At 39.7% G+C, this 21,674-nt stretch overlaps 1 protein-coding gene and 1 long non-coding RNA gene across 2 annotated transcripts; both read right to left on the bottom strand.

The window, feature by feature from the left end:
* Positions 1-216: 216 nt before the first annotated feature.
* LOC134805468 (uncharacterized) lies at positions 217-1,135 on the bottom strand. Its single transcript, XM_063778766.1, has one exon. The coding sequence runs from the start codon at positions 1,088-1,090 to the stop codon at positions 368-370; it is 723 nt and encodes a 240-aa protein (XP_063634836.1). The 5' UTR covers positions 1,091-1,135; the 3' UTR covers positions 217-367.
* A 7,894-nt stretch (positions 1,136-9,029) lies between these two features.
* Positions 9,030-13,630, bottom strand: LOC134805471 (uncharacterized). The gene is made up of 2 exons (XR_010146294.1): positions 13,503-13,630; positions 9,030-9,243 (listed from the first exon to the last, which is right to left on the bottom strand). It is a non-coding gene; the product is annotated as an uncharacterized LOC134805471 (long non-coding RNA).
* Between the last annotated feature and the right edge of the window lie 8,044 nt (positions 13,631-21,674).

The following is a 21,674-nucleotide window of genomic DNA, read 5'->3' as shown; positions in this document are numbered from 1 at the left end:
AATTTTGTTTATTATTGTGTTACTAAATTATTTGTAAAAAAATATATAATTAATTTAAATATATACTTTATGTTATTTTATTTACTTTTTTCATGGTATTTTAAAATTTTGAGTAAATTATATTTAATTGAACAATACTAACCATAATACTACCCAAAAACACAAAAAAATTATTTTGTCCACCTAGCTTGTTCTAGACGAAACACTGTGCGGCTAGAGTGCTGGCATAACATGGCCGGATGTTGTGTAAGATAATTTCGAGTTTTTCTTCCTCAGACAACGGTTTAACCAATCGCGCGAACATGCCATGCATGATAGACAAGTAAATAGATATATTTTCTTGTTCCCCTTGCGTACGAGATTTTATTTAATTAGTCAGGCGATAGTCGTAATTCTTCGGACTAAAATCTTTTTCTAATAGGACGACGACATCGTCCCAACTTTGAAAACCTTCTTTATTGCAACGGAACCAATGTAATGCGTCGTCAGTGAAAATCTCGTAGGCAAACTTCAATACACGATCTTTTGATATATTCCTAACCTCTACAAATTCCTCAACTCTTTGAATGAAAGAAAAAACGCAGGCTTTTCCAGAGTACTTTAGTTTTGCCAAGTCAGAGGTCAGGTTACGATCACAGTGGAGCACCGCCGTGGGTACAGGTTCCAAAACTGAGACTGCATTTGCATTTGAAGTTGATGCCGGCCTCAACGCCGTAATTTCTTTGTATTGGTTGTTAAAGGTAGTGCAATAATTCTTGTGCTGGTCAACTAACGCGGCACTGACGTTTGAGATACGTCTTAGTCTGTGATATATATGATGTAGTAGATTTTCGGTACGCAAGAACAGGGTCTTATCAAATTTAGATTTGAGGGATGCTAGCATCGTTTGGGACTTTGTTAGACTGTCTTTAACAGCATCAAGGTCAACCGCAGGCTCTAAATGTGATTCCAAAACGTCCTCAGGAGGTATGGCCAATTTTACTATCTGGCTTCGGAGGTCTTGTACCGAACCAGTTGAACCACCTCTGAGAATCACCTCATATTCCAGCTCAGCTTTTTGTAGTGACAAATATTTAATAGGGTACGACATGTTTAAATCTTAAAGTAAAAGGTGTGTGTTTTGATTACAATTGATTAGAAAAGCAGTTAGGTTTAGTTGCTTAGTAAGTGGAATGTGAGAAACAATAGAATTTTAAAATTATTTTAAATTAGAATAAGTCAAGTGTAAAGTGTTTTTTTTTTTAATTATTTATAACAAGAACAATGTGCTATAACTATGTGAAGTGAGAAACAGACCACGTACCAAACAACTGCTCAAATCAGACTTAAAAATTAGATGAATTACAAGTGCTAATATTAGAAAGCCACCAACACCAATGAAAACCAAGAAGAAAAAAAAGCCAAGGACTTGCTTCAATAATGCACAGCTCAGAAATAACCAGTATGGGCGCCAATGTGACGTTTCGCGTCGCATGAAGTAGGTAGATTGCAAAATGGGACGGAAGAAAACTAACTCGAATAAATTTTACGAAATGTAATTTAAAAAAAATTAAAAACTAAAAGAAAGACAAGGTCGTGGATCTTTTGTGAGCTGGCAATTAACAGTGGTGAAACGAGTCCTTGATAGGGGTCACTTCCCTGCACTACGTCGCAGAACGTCGCACTTGGAGGTGGCCGTCTTCAGCAAAGGTTCCGGATCCAGCACGGGAACCTTCCAGATCGTAGCGGAGCATGCGCATTCAGGTGGGTAGGTTCCGACTCCAACCCCAGTCTTGGTCCCTGGAATTCCGGTAAAATGGCCATTTCAAGAAAAGTCCAATTTTGTACAAGTGACTGCGACATCCGGATTTTAGGCCAAATTAATGTGCTAATGAGAAAGTAGGCTGGTATAGTGAACCCCAAAGAATTAAATGGTAATCAATGATGTGGCAGTCACAAGTAGAATCATCATTTTATATTTAAAACAAAGAAGAAAGTGAAGTTAAATTTACTAAATGTACTTCTACAACTAAAAGCAACTAAAAACATTATTAATGCATGTTAACTACAATTTCGCATGTAATTTTGTACATTTAAATTAGAATTATGCATAACTTTGATTATAATCTACAAGATTTTTATAAAGTGGGTAGACACATATTTCCAGAAGGTTCGAGAAGCTTGTTATTTCCAGCGTTATTTTTATAGGAAAATTACAGTTAATAAGCAGATAGTGATAGCCAAATGTACCCAGTAAGAACTAAATGAAAATGTGATGGCAAGAAGAAAATGATTCCTTAATTTACTACTATGAAAGTTACCTTTCTCTTAAAACTACAAAATATTCAAAACACTCACCCTATTTTGGAAAATGGAACTTAACTTAACACATTTAATATTAGAATAAATTTTACACCATACTAAAAATTTGTCACATCATGACTTGAAAATTGTATCTCTGTATTTAGTCGATTTGATCTCTCGCTGTTAAAGCCGTGGTAGGAATGTCGCGGACGCGTATGTGTCTCATTAGCTGGCTGGAGCACATCGCTTATCGTGAGCGGGTGACGTAGTCCTTTGTATTCGCATCTAGTTTTATCTAATAGCAAATGCAGTCGTCAATTCTGTTTGTTCGTAGGTTTATTTTATGTTATTTATTAGTTTTTAAGGTTTTTGTATATTTTTTTTAGATAATATGTATGAAATGTGTATTATAGTAATTTATAGTTATATTTAGGTTTTAGTTTATTTCTTATTTTATAGAATTTTAATTAGAAATAACGGTAAACCATTACAAGGATAGCACTTACAACAATAAGGCAGCGAACAAAAATTACTGATATAAAACACTGCATCAAAAAATTTACATGGAACTGGGCCCGGGCAGGCCATATTATAAGAACAAACAAAGACAAATGGGCCAAAGATGTGATGGATTGGTGTCCAAAGTACAATAAGAGGAAATATGGTGGTCAATACTGTAGATGGGAGAATGACATAAAAAAAATAGCAGGAACAACATGGATGAGAATAGCAAGAGACCGACTGACATGGTGAAATCTTGGGGAGGCCTATACTGCAAAGCAGGACAATCTACAGAAACTAAATAACCGGTGCCAAAAGAAAAAAGAAGAAATAATTATTTTATTTTACATGTAAACATAAGAATAGGTACAACTTTGGTGTTTTTTTAAGTAGTCACACTACTACATATAAATTATAAACTGAAATACATGTCATAATATTAAAGAAAAAGTGACGAAGCCCTCCATTGGTGAAGGCCGGATTCGAACCGGCGTCTTTAGCAATCCGGGCTAACGCCTTGAACTCCTGGGCCACCCCGCCACGGCGGAACCGGTCCCAATTTCTGTACTAAGGTAAGAACCCCTATTAACGACCCCATTAAAATTGGCATTCATTACCGCGGTATATACAAAATAGCGTTTAATAAGAAAGCTTATTAACTTTCTTAGAATCTAAGAACACAGAAATAAAGCCTTATCGTTTGACTATCGAATAAGTATAACATTGCTACGAAAACATCACGCAAAAAAGTCGAAAATACTAAACTAACGCATCAGGAGCGCAAGATTTGGTTGATCCATACTAACACGCAACACCTCAAGTAAGTAAACGCGTATTATATTTAGTGATTAGCGTAATAATGGTAAATATTATGGAAAGACTAAGACTTGAGATTGATTCTTAGTTATTATCTTTATGGTTCCCAAATACTTTATTTGTGATATTTGCTCGGCAATTGGAAAAAAATAGGAAATTAAAAACCTCGGTGTTAGGTTCCATTTTCTTTGTGTGATACCTAATTTCGAGGTATACCTCGGTAATAACGGAAACGGCATTTTAGATTCGGGCGATCTTATATTCATATATAAATGCACATTTACTTGACTTTTGATGTTAGTCAAATATTCAACCACCTATAACTATATTTGTTATAGCTATATTTGTTTGTTTCCGGTACAAATGTTTGCATTTAGAGGCAGTAAGCACGCTGTCGACGGATTCTTTCATTCTTTCGCTGCGACGTTTTATCTCTCGCAGAGGGCGACCTCGCGAGATCTTCTGCGATAACGGACGTAATTTTTTAGGAGCGGCCAAGGAAATTAGCGATTACCTTACTTCAAACTCAGACACGGTTTGCAATTTTGCAGCAAATGAGGGAATACAATTTAAATTTCAACCGGCATATGCTCCACACTTTGGTGGTTTGTGGGAAGCAGGAGTAAAATCGGCAAAATTTCACCTCAATCGTATATTAGGTAACGCTCATTTAACATATGAAGAATTGGCAACTCTCTTTAGTCAGGTGGAATCTATCCTGAACAGTCGTCCTTTGTGTCCTTTATCGTCCTCTCCAAACGATTTCCAACCCTTAACCCCAGGTCACTTCATCATCGGCCGCGCGCTCACTTCGTTGCCGTCGCCCCACCTCGCGGATATAAACCCAAACCGTTTAGATAGGTTTCAGAGGCTCGAGGCATTAAGACAGCACTTCTGGCGGCGCTGGCAGATGGAATACGTCTAAGAGCTCCAGCAACGGACGAAATGGCGTGTTCCAGCACGAGCTCTTCAACTGGGTGACCTGGTCCTAATCAAGGAAGAGAATACTCCTCCACTGCACTGGCGACTTGGACGAATCGCCAAATTGTTTCCTGGCGCTGACGGGATTTCGCGAGTAGCCGAAGTTGCTACTGTAACGGGCACCTATAAACGAGGTGTGAAGTACCTCTGCCCTCTGCTGGACGAGACCCATGAAGCCTTGAAGGCTAACGCCTCCAAGGGCCCCCAGGATGTTGCGGCTCCTACCACCGAAGGGGAAGCGGGGACCGTACACCGCTAAACCAGTTGACCACTGCCGCGCCCCCCGCCGCCTCGACACGCCTAGCCAACCATTAGGATCTTAGGCTCTGAGATACAAGCTCATGTGCGCGTCACACACGCAAATATATTTTTTTATACATACAATTTAACCTTAAGTACCTTTGTAGAACTTTAATTAGAAGCTTTTTAAGTATCTGCGATTTTTATTTAATACTCAAGACATCCAAGCTTGAACATAAAGAGCTATTAACGTGGTATGAAATCTATTCAATAACTCTTCATTTTGATGACAATTTTAGACACCTTCTCAGACGTTTTCTTAGAAACCCTTATATGAGAAACTCGTTCAAGTATTGATATAAAAACATAAGTATGGTTATAAAATTTATTTTTACCATTGTTTTGTAATATTTGGAACCATCCATATTTATTGTATTAAAAAAATACAAGATAACTATTCATTTTTATTGGTCGTAAATGAGTTTTAAAATTATTTGAATTGAACCGTTTAACGATGGTTAGAAAAGACATCACTCGGTAATAAGCTGTATGAGAACCTAATACAGACCCACCCAAAACTTTCATGACTTCGAAATTAATAGGTTCTTAAAATCTATCTATACATATAATAAAGCTGAAGAGGGTCGAAAGTCTGTACATGGAAGATATTTGAAAAAAAGTTGGCTGGGGAGACTTAGAATTGATAACAGAACACGTTCCAACAGTTTTTAGATTTTTTGTCTGTTTGTCTGTTTATCTGTTTATCTGTTTGTCTGTTTATTTGAACGCGCATCACGTGAAAACGGCTGAACGGATTTTGATGAAAACTTTACTAATCTGTCGAGAAAATCCCCGGCCAGGTTATAGGCTATAAAAATTCAACCCCTAAAAGGGGGGGTAGCCACAACACTCGATTGACTTAAGTTTGCCCCTAAATCGTATGGCGCTACTTAGGAAGGAGGGGCAAACTTTTTTCAAATATGTGCTAACACTATAGAGTACCCTGGTAAACTAACAGATGGCGCTGAATTTAATACGATGTGACATAAATAAGTCACCGAGGAAGGATTTTGCCAAATTAACTCTAAGTTTAGAAGACCCCTTTTCTAAAATTTCAATCAATCGTACGGATATCAACAAATTTAATTGAATAATTGTGTTGATTTAATAATACAACAAAATTAAACGACAGTAAATTAATTGCCCCTCATTGCACAGTGCCATCTTTTGGGGAGCTGAGTAAACATTAAGTAACCAAGAAAACTAAAAATGAGTTTACATAGTTACGTAGTGGTAAAATAAACACACATATCAACACGCGTATAATTGCATAAAATTATTTATTTTCTCCGTCATGAATTATACCTAATTGTAATTATATCGCATCCATATCAAATCCATATTCATACGTATCGCCTCCTTAAGCACTTAATAATGGCCACGAAGTTGGGTACTTTGAAAAAAAAAACATTGACCTCTGTCATTTGCAGTGCCGGATTTTCTTTTAAGCAAAATAAGCACTTGCTTAGGGCACCATTGTCTAGGGGCACCAAAAATTCTCGAAAAATTTACGCGTTCGCTTCGCTCGCGTTTTCAATAACTTTCTAAGATATGATAAATGTGACATTCGGTTGGCAACTGCAGCAGCAGTACTCTGCTGCAACGTTACTGCTGCAGGACTGTCAATTTTCGTGATAAAATAATGTGTCCACACTAAAAGTAAAAATGTACACCTGTCTATCAAATTGCGTTTTTTTTATATCGAAAAATTGTCGCTTCGCTCGCGTTTTCAATAACTTTCTAACATATCATAAAGGTGACATCTAATGATGTGACTGATTTCCATACTAAAAGTAAAAATGTACAACTGTCTATCAAAATGCGTTTTTTACATCAAATAATTTTCGCGCTCGCTTCGCTCGCGTTTTCAATGACTTCCTAACATATGATAAAGGTGACATTCGGGTGGCGACTGCAGCACCATTAGGTAATCTGTTGCAACGTTACTGGTGCGGCACTGACAATTTTCGTGATAAAATGATGTGACTGATTTCCATACTAAAAGTAAAAATGTACAACTGTCTATCAAAATGCGTTTTTTATATCAAAACATTTTCGCGCTCGCTTCGCTCGCGTTTTCAATGACTTCCTAACATATGATAAAGGTGACATTCGGGTGGCGACTGCAGCACGTTTAGGTAATCTGTTGCAACGTTAGTGGTGCGGCACTGTCAATTTTCGTGATATAATGATGTGACTGATTTCCATACTAAAAGTAAAGATGTACAACTGTCTATCGAATTGCGTTTTTTTTATATCGAAAAATTGTCGCGCTCGCTTCGCTCGCGTTTTCAATAACTTTCTAAGATATGATAAAGGTGACATTCGGGTAGTGACTGCAGCAGCATTAGGTACTCTGTTGCAACGTTATTGCTGCGGCACTGTCAATTTTCGTGATAAAATGATGTGACTAATTTCCGTACTAAAAGTAAAAATGTACAACTGTCTATCAAAATAAGTTTTTTACATCAAAAAATTTTCGCGCTCGCTTCGCTCGCGTTTTCAATGACTTCCTAACATATGATAAAGGTGACATTCGCGTAGCGACTGCAGCAGCATTAGGTACTCTGTTGCAACGTTACTGTTGCGGCACTGTCAATTTTCGTGATAAAATGATGTGACTGATTTCCGTACTAAAAGTAAAAATGTACAACTGTCCATCAAATTGCGTTTTTTTATATCGAAAAATTTTGGCGCTCGCTTCGCTCGCGTTTTCAATACCTTTCTAAGATATGATAAAGGTGATATTCAGTCAGGGACTGCAGCAGCATTACTCTGTTGCAACGTTACTGCTGCGGCACTGTCCATTTTCGTGATAAAATTATGTGACTGATTTCCGTACTAAAAGAAAAAATGTACAACTGTCTATCAAATTGCGTTTTTTTATATCGAAAAATTTTCGCGCTCGCTTCGCTCGCGTTTTCAATAACTTTCTAAGATATGATAAAGGTGACATCCGGGTGGCGACTGCAACAGCATTAGGAACTCTGTTGCAACGTTACTGCTGCGGCACTGTAAATTTTCGTGATAAAATGATGTGACTGATTTCCATACTAAAAGTAAAAATGTACAACTGTCTATCAAAATGCGTTTTTTATATCGAAAAATTTTCGCGCTCGCTTCGCTCGCGTTTTCAATAACTTTCTGACATATGATAAAGGTGACATTCGGGTAGCGACTGCAGCAGCATTAGGTACTCTGTTGCAACGTTACTGTTGCGGCACTGTCAATTTTCGTGATAAAATGATGTGACTGATTTCCGTACTTAAAGTAAAAATGTACAACTGTCCATCAAATTGCGTTTTTTTATATCGAAAAATTTTGGCGCTCGCTTCGCTCGCGTTTTCAATAACTTTCTAAGATATGATAAAGGTGATATTCGGTCAGGGACTGCAGCAGCATTACTCTGTTGTAACGTTACTGCTGCGGCACTGTCAATTTTCGTGATAAAATGATGTGACTGATTTCCATACTAAAAGTAAAAATGTACAACTGTCTATCAAAATGCGTTTATTATATCGAAAAAATTTCGCGCTCGCTTCGCTCGCGTTTTCAATAACTTTCTGACATATGATAAAGGTGACATTCAATTTTCGTGATATAATGATGTGACTGATTTCCATACTAAAAGTAAACATGTACAACTGTCTATCCAATTGCGTTTTCTTAAATCGAAAATTTGTCGCGCTCGCTTCGCTCGCGTTTTCAATAACTTTCTAAGATATGATAAAGGTGACATTCGGGTGGCGACTGCAGCAGCATTAGGTACTCTGTTGCAACGTAACTGTTGCGGCACTGTAAATTTTCGTGATAAAATGATGTGACTAATTTCCGTACTAAAAGTAAAAATGTACAACTGTCTATCAAATTGCGTTTTTTTATATTGAAAAATTTTCGCGCTCGCTTCGCTCGCGGTTTCAATAACTTTCTAAGATATCATAAAGGTGACATTAAATTTTCGTGATATAATGATGTGACTGATTTCCATACTAAAAGTAAACATGTACAACTGTCTATCGAATTGCGTTTTTTTACATCGAAAAATTGTCGCGCTCGCTTCGCTCGCCTTTTCAATGACTTTCTAACATATGATAAAGGTAGTGATCCTGTTAGATACGTAGTTATGGGCACAAGTGAAACAACCGGTAGCTAGTTATGCACTGGTTTATTGACGGATAGGTGTCGTGGTGGGCGCAGCCACGCACACATGTAAGCATACGCTAGACGTATATATATCATCCCTCCACCTATTAAACTATTAATCCTTTAACCTAATTTTCAAATTAACATTAGTAATATTTCTTAAAATCTATTTTGGGACGGGGACGCATCACTCTCCGTGTATCGCCTGGAGGCGGCCCACTGTCGGATTCTGCCTCATGAAACTCTTCCTCGTCTTCGTTGTACTCTTTCTCCTCCACGGGGTGAGTACGGCCTGACTCATTCTGGTGAGGCGATGGCAACATCATGGGTTGAGTCGGCGGCGGCGTTGGCGTCGACGGTGACAGCTCCGCTCGCCCTGGCGGCAGCGGCGGCGGCAGCGGTGGCGGCGGCGGCGGCAGCGATGGCGGCGGCGGCGGCGGCGGCGGCGGCAGCGATGGCGGCGGCGGCGGCGGCGGCGGCGGCAGTGTTGGCGGCGACGGCGTAGCAGTCGGCGACGGCGTAGTAGTCGGCGCAGGCGGTGAGTGTGTAAGTATATCGTAATCGTCATAGTCCCATGCATTAGCATCTCCTAGGTGACCTTTATACAATGCTAATTGATTTACATGTTTACGATAACTTATTTGAGAATCCCAGTCTTTAATTAAATACATAACTTTTCCTATTCGCTTTTGTACCGTTCCTTTACCCCACGTAATTTTGTTATTGTTTACATTTTTTGTATAGAGTACAAAGGTGCCAATTGCGAATTGTTTCCGGTTAGTTACATTATTATTATCCTGTGAGCACTGAACATCGGGCTTATCAGACTTTGGAGCCGCAGACGAGGGCAGCGGTGAGGGTGGGGATAAAAGGTCTATGCGTGACCTCATTTTACGTCCGTAGACTAATTGCGCGGGAGAGAACCCAGTGGTAGTATGTTTCGAATTACGGTAATCAAACAAATATTTTAAAAGTTCCATTTTCGCTTGTTTAACATTATTACTCGACATAAGACTAGACCGTATTCCCTTTTTAACTACTTTCACATAAGACTCGGCCTGACCATTGCTTGCGGGATGGTATGGCGGTGACGTAACATGCTTTATTCCATTAAGACTACAAAAAGATTGAAATTCTTGGGAACAAAAAGCTGTGCCATTGTCCGTTACCAAAGTTAGCGGTATACCGAATCTGGACATAAATTCATACAATTTATCGATAGTGGCAGTGGATGTAGTCGTGTTGGCCATGTCGTACACTTCTGGCCACTTGGAGAACGCATCCACCAGCACTAGGTACATTCGACCATTTATTGGGCCAAGGAAGTCGGCATGGACACGACTACACGCTTCCTTAGGCGGTGTCCACGGAACGGGCTTGACTCGGGCAGGCGCAGGTCGCATCTGTATGCAAATATCGCAAGACCCTATCATTCGTTCTACAGCTTCGTCCACGCCCGGAAACCAAAACCTAGACCTAACCTCCGCCTTAGTCTTCACTATACCAAGATGCGATTTATGGAGCTCTGATAACACTTTTTCGCGTAACGTGTATGGAATTACAACCTTGTGACCCCTCATAATGCATCCATTTTCGTATGACAGTTGTGTTCGACATAAGTGGTAAGGTTTAATTTGTAAATCGTTAACTCTGTTTGGCCACCCCTCCATTATATATTTACGTACTTTAACTAAATTAACGTCATTACGGGTTTCTTTGCATACGTCCGAGAAAGTGACAGGCAGACTTCCACTTAGGACGAAATGTACGTAAGCGGCGCGATCGCACGGTTCCGCGCCGTCAGCACATTCCTGCGCCGCGCCCCGCGCGCCCGCGCAGCCCGCGCGCTCGTCTGTCGGTGCAGGTGCTGGCGCCGGGAGACTAGCGCGAGACAAAAAATCAGCGCTGTTGTCAGCACTTCGCACATACTCAATGCAGTAATTATACGCACTTAAAAATATTGCGTATCTTTGGAGGCGATTAGCGGTCACTTCTGGAATACCCTTATACGGTCCAAAAATCGATACCAGGGGTTTATGGTCTGTGCGAAGGACGAACGGCTCTGATCTTCCATACAAATATTGGTGGAAGCGACGCACACCAAAAATAATAGCAGTAGCTTCCTTTTGAAGCTGAGAGTATCGCGTTTCGGCTACCGACAATGTCCTCGAGGCAAAAGAAATCGGCCTCTCTAGGCCTCCGGGGTCCAGTTGCGATAAAATCGCACCAAGGCCCCGGGGCCCAGCATCTACTGTCAAAAATAGCTTAGCCCCCGGATTGAAGTGAGCCAAAACCCGATCTGATGCTATACATTTTTTTATCTCCATGTACGCTGTGTGGTGTGCATCCTTCCATTGCCATTTAGACCCCTTTTTTAAAAGGTCATAAAGAGGACACAAAATTGACGACGCATTTGGTACAAAGTTCCTGTAATAATTTACTAGCCCCAGAAATGATTGGAGCTCGCTAACATTTTTCGGAACGGGAGCCTTTACTATTGCCTCGACCTTATCGGGTGACTTATGTAAGCCGTTTTTGTCTATAACATAGCCCAAATAACTAACTTCATTTTTATAGAAATCGCACTTTTCCTGTTGCAACGTCAATCCTGCGTCTTGCAACCTTTCGAGCACGGCGTTTAACCTGCGCGCGTGCTCCGCGTCGTCGCGGCCCGTGACGAGCACGTCGTCGAGCAGGCACAGCACGCCCTCCATGCCGGCCAGCACGCCCTCCATGGCGCGCTGGAACACGGCCGGCGCGCTGGCGAGACCGAACACCAACCGAGTATACATATACAGACCCCGAGATGTATTTATGCAAGTGTACGGCTGTGACTCGTCATCTAAAACAAATTGGTTGTAAGCCATTGATAAGTCGAGTTTAGTGAATTTAATGCCACCATACAACTTTGCAAATAATTCTTTTGCCGTTGGCAAGGGATACTGGTCGACTATCAATTGCTTATTTAAAGTAACGGAATAATCCGCACACAGTCGGACACTGCCATTCCGTTTCAACACTGGGACTATTGGCGAAGCATACTCGGCATGGTTTACGGGTTTTAGAATGCCTAATTGTACTAGCCGATCGATTTCTTTGTTTACCTTATCGCGCAATGCAAATGCGATCGGCCGCGCTTTAATAAAAACCGGTTTCGCGTTATCTTTGAGCCTCAGTCTGACTTTGTGTTTATTAAAACAGCCTAGTGAATTTGAAAACAATCTAGGATATTTTTTTTGTAGCTGTTCAACTGAAGACAATTGGTGACAGCGATTAACTCGTACAAGTTCCAATTGAAAGGCTGATATAAAATCTCTACCTAGAAGAGACACTCCGCCGTCTCGTACGACATGTATGTCTAACGAATGTGTGCAGTCGTCGTAGCACACAGGCAACCGCACAACGCCTACACATGCGATGTTATCGCCATTATAAGTAACCAGCCTTCTTCGTAGGGGACCCAATGGCACATCTTTAAAGTATGTTTCATAAATATCCTTTGAAATTACAGTTACGGCAGCACCGGTATCTATTTCAAAATTTAATTTTGATCCGCGAACAGTTACAGTGCCTACCATTGGTTCTCCCCGCAACGAACGTATAGTAAATACCTCACCATCGTCTCCGAAGTCCTCGTCTCCGGCTCCATTGTCTACGTAGTTCACTTTGGATGGACACATCCTACGTAGATGACCTTTAACGTTACACTTCTTACACACATAATCACTATACTGACACTCCGCGGTTTTGTGATTGGTATACCCGCATATGGTACACTTAGGCTTCCCTACACGGCTACTCTTTGTAGCGCCCGGTCCCTTGGCACTAGCACTGCGCGAAATTTTTAATAGCGGGTCCAGCGCCGCGGCACCCGCGGTAGATGCGCCAGCTCCGCTCGCGCTGGCGGCGGCAGCTGCGCGCGCGGTGCTAACATTTTCGGCATACTGCACAGCTTTGCCAAGCGTAAGGCCAGCCAAATCTTGCGCGTAAAGCTTTTCTTTTTCGTAACAAGCCCTCATTCCCATAATAAAGCGACCGAGTAGCGTTTCTTCCACATTATTGAAGGCACAAAGCGACGTCAGACCACGAAGTCTCGCGGCCCACTGCGAGTGAGTTTCGCCTTCACGCTGTACCGCTGCGTAGAAATTATGCCTCTCGCTGAACCCAACTCGTTTAGGGTTGAAATGGGTATCCAAACTCTTTATGATATCATCGTAGGGCACCGTTTGTACATCCTTTGGCAAAACCAAATCTGCAGCGAGTCTGTACGTACCCTCCGTGAGTGCACTTAGCAATATAGCTCTCCGCTTTGTTCCAGTCGCGTCTGTCGCATCGGTGATATCATTTGCCACAAACCACTGTGTCAGGCGGTTTTTGTATGTCTTCCATTCCTGTCCATTGTGGTCAAAACTGGTCAAAATTCCAAATAATCCAGTCGACATGTTACTTTTTGCTTAAATGTGGGTATTCGTCGCCACTGTTAGATACGTAGTTATGGGCACAAGTGAAACAACCGGTAGCTAGTTATGCACTGGTTTATTGACGGATAGGTGTCGTGGTGGGCGCAGCCACGCACACATGTAAGCATACGCTAGACGTATATATATCAGATCCAAAGGACTCGAGCCTTTTAGCTCTTTTTTTAGGGCTCGCCTCATCTCTTGACGCCTAAAAGGCTAAAAGGCTATTTAGCTCTTTAGCCCCCGAGCCTAATTCTATTTAAGAGCCTAGGCTCTTGGGGCTTAATAAGGTAATTGTAAAATATTTTATCGGGACACAGTGGATACAGTCCTCTAGCAATATCCATCTGTCAACTTTACTTCAAGTTCCGCCTCCAGGGGAGAGGGAGAGAAATTAGGATTAGAAATTAGCCGCTTACTGACACAGACCGAATTCCACGCGGGCGGAGCCGCGGGCACAGCTAGTACCTAATACTTTTGATAGTCTTTTGTATACCAGGTACATAATAATTGTTCTTAAAACCTGCAAGCAAAAGTGCCTGTGTTGGGTGACGCCGCTCTTCCTTTAGACATAACTATTATATAACATATGCTAAGCTAATTAACTCTAATTTACTGGCTAAAATTCTAGTTTATAGTTACTATTTACACTTAATCTAGAATTATGATACATGAATAAAATAAAAGAAAACGAAATGTATATGTATCCCTCTATCTGTGTGTGTCTGTGTGTGTGTGTGTGTGTGTGTGTGTGTGTGTGTGTGTGTGTGTGTGTGTGTGTGTGTGTGTGCGTGCGTGCGTGCGTGCGTGCGTGCGTGCGTGCGTGCGTGCGTGCGTGCGTGCGTGCGTGCGTGCGTGCGTGCGTGCGTGCGTGCGTGCGTGCGTGCGTGCGTGCGTGCGTGCGTGCGTGCGTGCGTGCGTGCGTGCGTGCGTGCGTGCGTGCGTGCGTGCGTGCGTGCGTGCGTGCGTGCGTGCGTGCGTGCGTGCGTGCGTGCGTGCGTGCGTGCGTGCGTGCGTGCGTGCGTGCGTGCGTGCGTGCGTGCGTGCGTGCGTGCGTGCGTGCGTGCGTGCGTGCGTGCGTGCGTGCGTGCGTGCGTGCGTGCGTGCGTGCGTGCGTGCGTGCGTGCGTGCGTGCGTGCGTGCGTGCGTGTGTGTGTGTGCGTGTGTGCGTGTGTGTGTGTGTGTGTGTGTGTGTGTGTGTGTGTGTGTGTGTGTGTGTGTGTGTGCTTGTCTGTTTGTGCGTTTTTTCAATCAAGATCAATGTAGTAAAGTCTCTGTCTCATCATAGGTTAAGGTCTTCAGCCAATTTGTAACTTCTCTCTTGCAGTCATAATAATGTTTCGAGTAAATTTCAAGTTGTTTGTTCAATTTATTGTAAACATGTGAGGATTTTGGGCAGAACTGTCTGCGAGCAAATGAGGTCCTTGTTTTTACAATTTCCGCTACGACTGCTTTTTTTCTTTTGTTTTTGTGATTTGTATTATAGGGTAATATTTTATGTTTTTTTAATGTGATATTTAGGATATATAATTTTCTGACTGTTAGCAAGTTACTAATTAAATAGAGTTGGTCAGTAGGAAACCTAATTCTTTTAAAATACATAATCTTAATTAATGCACGTTGGGCACGTTCAAGGTCAATAAAACGACTCTTTGCCGATCCACCCCAGACAGAGATACAATATACTAGGACAGATTGGACCAGGGATATATATATTTCATTTAATATACTACGCGAGTTTGATTGGTTGTTTTTCCCTGGTACAATGTGCCTTAGTGTCCTAAAAATCCAGACTAGTTTCCTCACTCTACTCATGACTTGGTCAAGTTGTGAATACCAGTTAAGATGTTCGTCAAGTATAACTCCTAAGTATTTAGTTTGAGCAACCTTCTCTATTGCTGGACAGCCACAAGTAGACGAGGTTGAAGACGGGCATGAATGAATCCGGATCGACATATCATTTTCGGGTTGTGTATATTTCGAAATTTTGTTTTTTTTGTGTTCAGTGTTAGTAGGTTCATTTTGAGCCAGCTGTCTATGTGTGTCAAACCATTTTCAGCATAGTTCTTAACCTCATTCCAGGATTTGCCAGTAAATATTATTGCGGTGTCATCGGCATATGAGAACAATTTTGCATTTGGAATGGTCATATTGCATAAATCATTTATGTAGACCAGGAATAACGTAGGTCCTAGCACGCTACCCTGTGGGACACCATAGGCGACGTCTTCGAGCCCACTGACTACATCTCCAAGTTTCACCCTCTGTTTCCTATCAGTAAGGTAGCTCTCGAACAGTAACAGCGGTGTTCCCCTAACTCCTATTCTGTATAGTTTTTGTACAAGAATGGGAACAGAGACGGTGTCAAAGGCTTTTTTCAGGTCTAGGTAAACAGCCAGGCACTTTTTGCTGCTGTCCAAATTTTCAGTGACTAGAGACGTAAGTGCAATTATAGCGTCTTCGGTTGATTTTCGCTGTCTAAATCCAAATTGGGCCTCAGATAAAAGGTTAAATTTGTTCAAAAAGCTTAAGAGTCTGGCGTTTAGTAGCTTTTCGAGGATTTTTGATAATGCAGGTAGAACTGAAATCGGCCTATAATTACTGACATCGCCTCTGTCCCCTCCCTTGTGCACCGGAGTGATTATTGATTGTTTCAGTGATTCAGGGAAGACACCGCGTTCAAAACTTAGGTTTATGAGGTGAGTTATAATTGGCACTATTTCTGCAGATATATGTTTCAAGAATGTTGTTGGTATGTTGTCATAACCCGGTGCACTTTTAGATTTTAGGTTTTTAATTGCATTGAAATGCTAATTATGTACCGTTGCACACAATATTTTTTCTAAGGCAGCAAACATAAAATAAATATAGATAGAGAAGATAGTAGAAAAATATATTTTATGTTATTTTAATAACATAATAGACACACAAACATACAACATTAACATTAACTTACACAGATCTTGTATATATTGTGTAGAATATAATTGTGATAGGTAGCTTAAATTAACTATCTATCTGTTGCATAAATGATGGCAGGTGGACTAAAACAGTGACAGACTGGACACCTCGTAACGGCCACAGGAAAAGAGGTAGACCCAGGAAGCGTTGGGAAGACGTGTTCCGCGAAGTATGTGGACCAACATGGAGGAGACGGGCTATGGACAGAGAGGATTGGAGAGATACGGGGGAGGCCTACGCCGCTCAGGCGACTTTCATAAACAAACGTGTTTAATAGAAGTAGAATTTGTAAATAAACATTATATAGTGAAACACTTTAAATAATATAGTACGTGTTTTAGATTTTAGTTATATTTAAAAAAAGTTTTATACTCCAAAAATTACAGTACAATATTTTTAAGTTTAATGTAATATTTTAAATTGTAATGTGTTTTATGATAGGCTTTTTTACTTTACTTTTACTTTAGGTAGCTTAAACTTTTTGGAGCAACTTGCCCTTCACGTCCGGTTGAAATAATTAAGTACCTATTTATTTAACGTAGATAGGTAATAAATTAAACAAGAATTTCGACAGCATCACACTTGCTCGTAAAGAGTAACCCACGATGTTTTTAGCGTTAAAGGAACCAACTATTTTTATTTTAAATTCATGAATTAAGTCTTATAATATGAAAAGCGTACTGTACTGATTACCTATACCATTTTTTATCCATTATTGTCAAATAAATAATATTTATCATAATTATGGAACTAAAAATGCGACGGGTTATCCACCCTCGTAAAAAGGAACCCACATCCGCGGTATTTGGGTAACAGTGGTCCATTACCACGGTAATAGGCGATTTCGACATTTTGGTTTTGATAATTATTTTTTCCTTTATATTTTTCTAAAACAAGGCCAGAAACTAAAATAATATAAACTTTAATTAACAAACTAACATAAAAAAATATGTCTTGGTTCATACACCGTCGGTTTATGCTTAATTTTTGGCTCTTTTTCGAAAACTTGCTTAACCCCCTCGTTAATAGGGGTATTTACCTTATATGCCATCTTACTAAGACTAGGCGTCTTTGACCAACTCTAAGAGCAAGCAATATGCGCTTGCACCGGTCTACTGCCTTTTTGCCGAATTATGTTTCGTTAAATTTCATTTAGCAACCAACTTTTCGCCGAAGTTTTATTTCGCAAACCAATCCTTGGCATAATTTTATTTCGCTACATTTTTATATTGCAAAATTTTATTACGTCCAATTTTATGTGGTAAATAATTGTGTAGCAAATGATTTGCTAAGGCAAATATCATATTGTCAAATAATTATGAAGCAAATGATTTGCTTAGTTAAATAACGATTCATCAAAAGCCATTTGGGCAAATTACCTACAACCATTGCCTACAGTATGATGATAGTGCAAAATAAAACACAAATATAAACAGAAAAAAATATTTTTTATTCAAAATCATTTTTTTATAAAGTTCTAGGCCAAAACTTATCATAGTTATCATATTGACGCAAATATATAGGTTTTATATTTTTAGGGTTTGTACCTTAACCCTCTACTAGCTAATCTACTTTAATAAAACTCAACCAGAATGGATTATAAATTAAGAAAAATCGATTAATTTGGCCATGTGATCGTCTAGTGAAATTAATGCGTTGTGAACCTTAGTACCCATCGTCTTTTATGTGCAGACTGATTAGATTTGGATTTAAAATATTACCCCTAAAATACCCTATGTAATTGTAAATATTGCTACTATATTTCCATATTATAACACTATCGTATGAAAAATAAAATCATATGAAAAATAAATAATAAATTATATTTTTTAGAATTTATCTCCTACCGAGCCCTACCGTGACCAGTTACCGTGAACAGTAGTATAAGCCCTTGTTGTTTGTAATTTAAACATAATTTTCCTTTTATATCCCTTCACTAACCTACCTAGCTAAAGGAAAATATTTATATGTAAATGATGCAAATATTAATACGTACAAACATACTTTATCTACTGTCACGCCTCGGATGAAGACGGGTCTCTAAACTAAATAATACCTATTTTATTTTGTTTTGTTTTTAATAGGTATTCCTAAGCACTATGTAATATTTACTTTTATCTGCGTTTCGGAACCTATTTTTAGACAAGAAGAAACGCCAAGAAACTCATCTGAATATTCTTACTATAAATGTATGGAATACTGAAGCAATCGTCTATTAAACATGATTTAATACTCTTAGTTACCCCGATATAGAAAAGCTCAAATTGTCTCTAGTGAACTGCTTCGCCTGTCACTAGCTCCCTATAACAAAATTATTTAGTATGTCCTCAAATAACTTTGTTCCCCTATCTAACCCAATATAATAATGTAAATAATGTACCTTTAAATCATATCTAATGTACGAGCCTCAGTAACCCATCCATATGTTACTGAAACTAGACTTTAATTTTATTCTGTATTTTAAAACAGTTAACACTCTAATGATTTTAACACTGTGTGTAACCAAAATATATGTGAGAGAATAAGTAATAATAAAGAAAAAAATAATAAATAACCCTAACACCCAAATAATGACTCTACCCTAACTCTACCCCAATGTCCCTATTCTAATGTGTAAATCTAGAGGCGAACCTCTATCTTCACAGGGAGGAGTGTGTGTGAGAAGGACCCTAATTTAAGCTGTAAACGTTCGGCCGACAAAACCGAGGTATGGCAAACCCTAGTGTCTGTGTGATTGCCTCCCTCCGCAGTGTAGGCCATAGCCAAGGGTACTGACGAATAAGGCGCCCTATTCCAAATATAAAATGTGAATATATAAATATATATAACAAGACCACGCTTCTTCAATTACCAACAGATTTCAGTGAGTAAAGATTACTCTTAATGATCCACACGTGAGATCCTCACATCCCTCTGTCAGCCCTTGAAGAGAACGTAAGAGGTATAATCGTCACCTGTGTAGGTAAAAAGGTTGACGCCAGGCCCCTCTCGCGACCTGGACCTAACACTCTACTGGATTCCCGGAAAAGGCTGCTTATCACCGCTAGGTTAGGCGTTTCTGGTTGATTGACCGTGCAATCAGACACTAATCTGGCTCTAAAACACAAAAAACACCAAAACACACGTAAGTATTTACACTGAACTAAAAATTGAACAGTCTGATAAAAAGCAGCATAGTAGCTACGTAAAGTCAAACATCCAATCGTCAAAATAACACCTTTGTTTTAAATGACGATCCAAAATTAATAAAAATCATTTATGTCTATATGTAAATATATATGTTTTATTGATATTTTTATACATTTTCATCCTTAGTTTCAATACTGCGTCAACAGATGGCAGCATAACCTTCGCGACTACAAAATTCACTGACAGTAATTCTCTATACACATTCCATTCTCTTTGGTTTCAGCGAATCACTTTTTCTGATTAATGGCCCACTACGAAACTTGACTCTGTTAACTTTTTTGTTTGTTGTTTCGGATTTCTCGTGAGAAAGTTTTGCTTTTATTTAAAATCAATTTACTGAATTACGATGAATTATGTATTTATTTTAATTAACATTTGTACATAATAACTGAGGTTTTAAAGTTTATGAAAATATTATCGATTGATCAGCTGGGTCAATCATTATTTATGTTAACTAGATCAGCTAGTGCGTCTAGTTACAGGTTTCGTAGCCAAATGGCAAAAAACGGAACCCTTATGGATTCGTCATGTCTGTCTGTCTGTCCGTCTGTCCGTCTGTCCATCTGGCCGTCTGTCCGTCTGTCCGTCTGTCCGTCCGTCCGTCCACAGCCACTTTTTTCCGAAACTATAAGAATTATACTGTTGAAACTTGGTAAGTAGATGTATTATGTGAACCGCATTAATATTTTCACACAAAAATCGAAAAAAAAACAATAAATTTTGGGGGTTCCCCATACACAGAACTGAAACTCAATTTTTTTTTTTCATCAAACCCATACGTGCCCATATAACCATTCCGGTCGCAGAATCATCAAAGTGGTAACTAAATGTCAGATGTGTCGTAACAGAGTCCACACAATGTGTCTAGAATTGTTTCGAAACAAAGTACCGTCGCCGTGTGTACACTTTTCCGTAACAAGGTGTCGACACATTGTGTGCACTTTGCGTGCGGTTTGCGACTAAATCTGACAGCAAATTTGTGACAGCAAATGTCGATATAAAATACCTCTTGAAAACCAAGGTTTGTCAAACTACTATATTAATTAGTGTCTCGTGTGCTCGTAATTCTAGTAAGTCATCATGGGCGATGCAAATGATAATAATCGACCAAAACCATATAAACACCCAACACCCGTCAACCTTTTACAGAAAAGTTTTTAAAGAAATGCAATAAGCTACTTAGGTCAGGCAACGAATGCTCCAAAAAGTTGTAGAGGGAAATGCTCGGAACACTATTTTTGACTCCGTAATTTGGTTTGGACAAGTTAGGAGGTGAACATATCAAAAGTCCCCGGCCGTAGTCCTTGAGCGGGGGGGAGAGAGGGGGCTTTGAAGGTCCCATTTTCCGGTTTTTCGATTATATCTCGGAAACTATGCATCTTAGCGACATGGCCACTTATACAAAATTAAAGTTAATTTAATTTGTAACAAGTTTATTCCGTCAATTTTTTCGATATGTTGAATAGTTTTTGAGATATCCGCTCTTGAAAGTTTATTTAAGGCTCTCAATTTTATCTTGATATATCTACATCAGTGAAGATGCTAGGCCGTGTTTGGTATCGTTTTCGTATAAATCTGGGGTGCTTAATCCATTTAAGGTATCACATTGACACCATTCCACAAAATAAAAATAAAATCTTTTTAGGGTTCCGTACCTCAAAAGGAAAAAACGGAACCCTAATAGGATCACTCGTGCGTCTGTATGTCTGTCCGTCTGAATACACAAAATAGTTCTTTACCTATAGATGACAAGAAAACCTATTAGAAATGTGCAGTCAAGCGCGAGTCGGACTTAATGTACGGAACCCTTAATACGTGAGTCCGACTCGCACTTGGCCGGTTTTTTTAAACTCCTCTTGATGCTTAACCGCTGAACCGATTTCGTTGAAATTTGGTATAGAAATAGTTTGCGTCCCGGAACAGGACATAGGATAGATCTTATAACCAAAATCCTGAAGGTGTGAAAAGTGGCGTGGAAATTAGTACGGGAAATCAATAACCGCTGAACCGATTTATATGAAATTTGGGATGGTCTACATC

This window comes from Cydia splendana, unplaced genomic scaffold (assembly GCF_910591565.1).
Source record: "Cydia splendana unplaced genomic scaffold, ilCydSple1.2 scaffold_117_ctg1, whole genome shotgun sequence".
Classification (NCBI taxonomy): domain Eukaryota; kingdom Metazoa; phylum Arthropoda; class Insecta; order Lepidoptera; family Tortricidae; genus Cydia; species Cydia splendana.
This window is presented reverse-complemented; position numbering and strand designations above follow the sequence as displayed.

Coding starts and splice junctions, on each gene's coding strand:
- LOC134805468 (XM_063778766.1), bottom strand. CDS start 1,090: ATGTCGTACCCTATTAAATATTTGTCACTACAAAAAGCTGAGCTGGAA.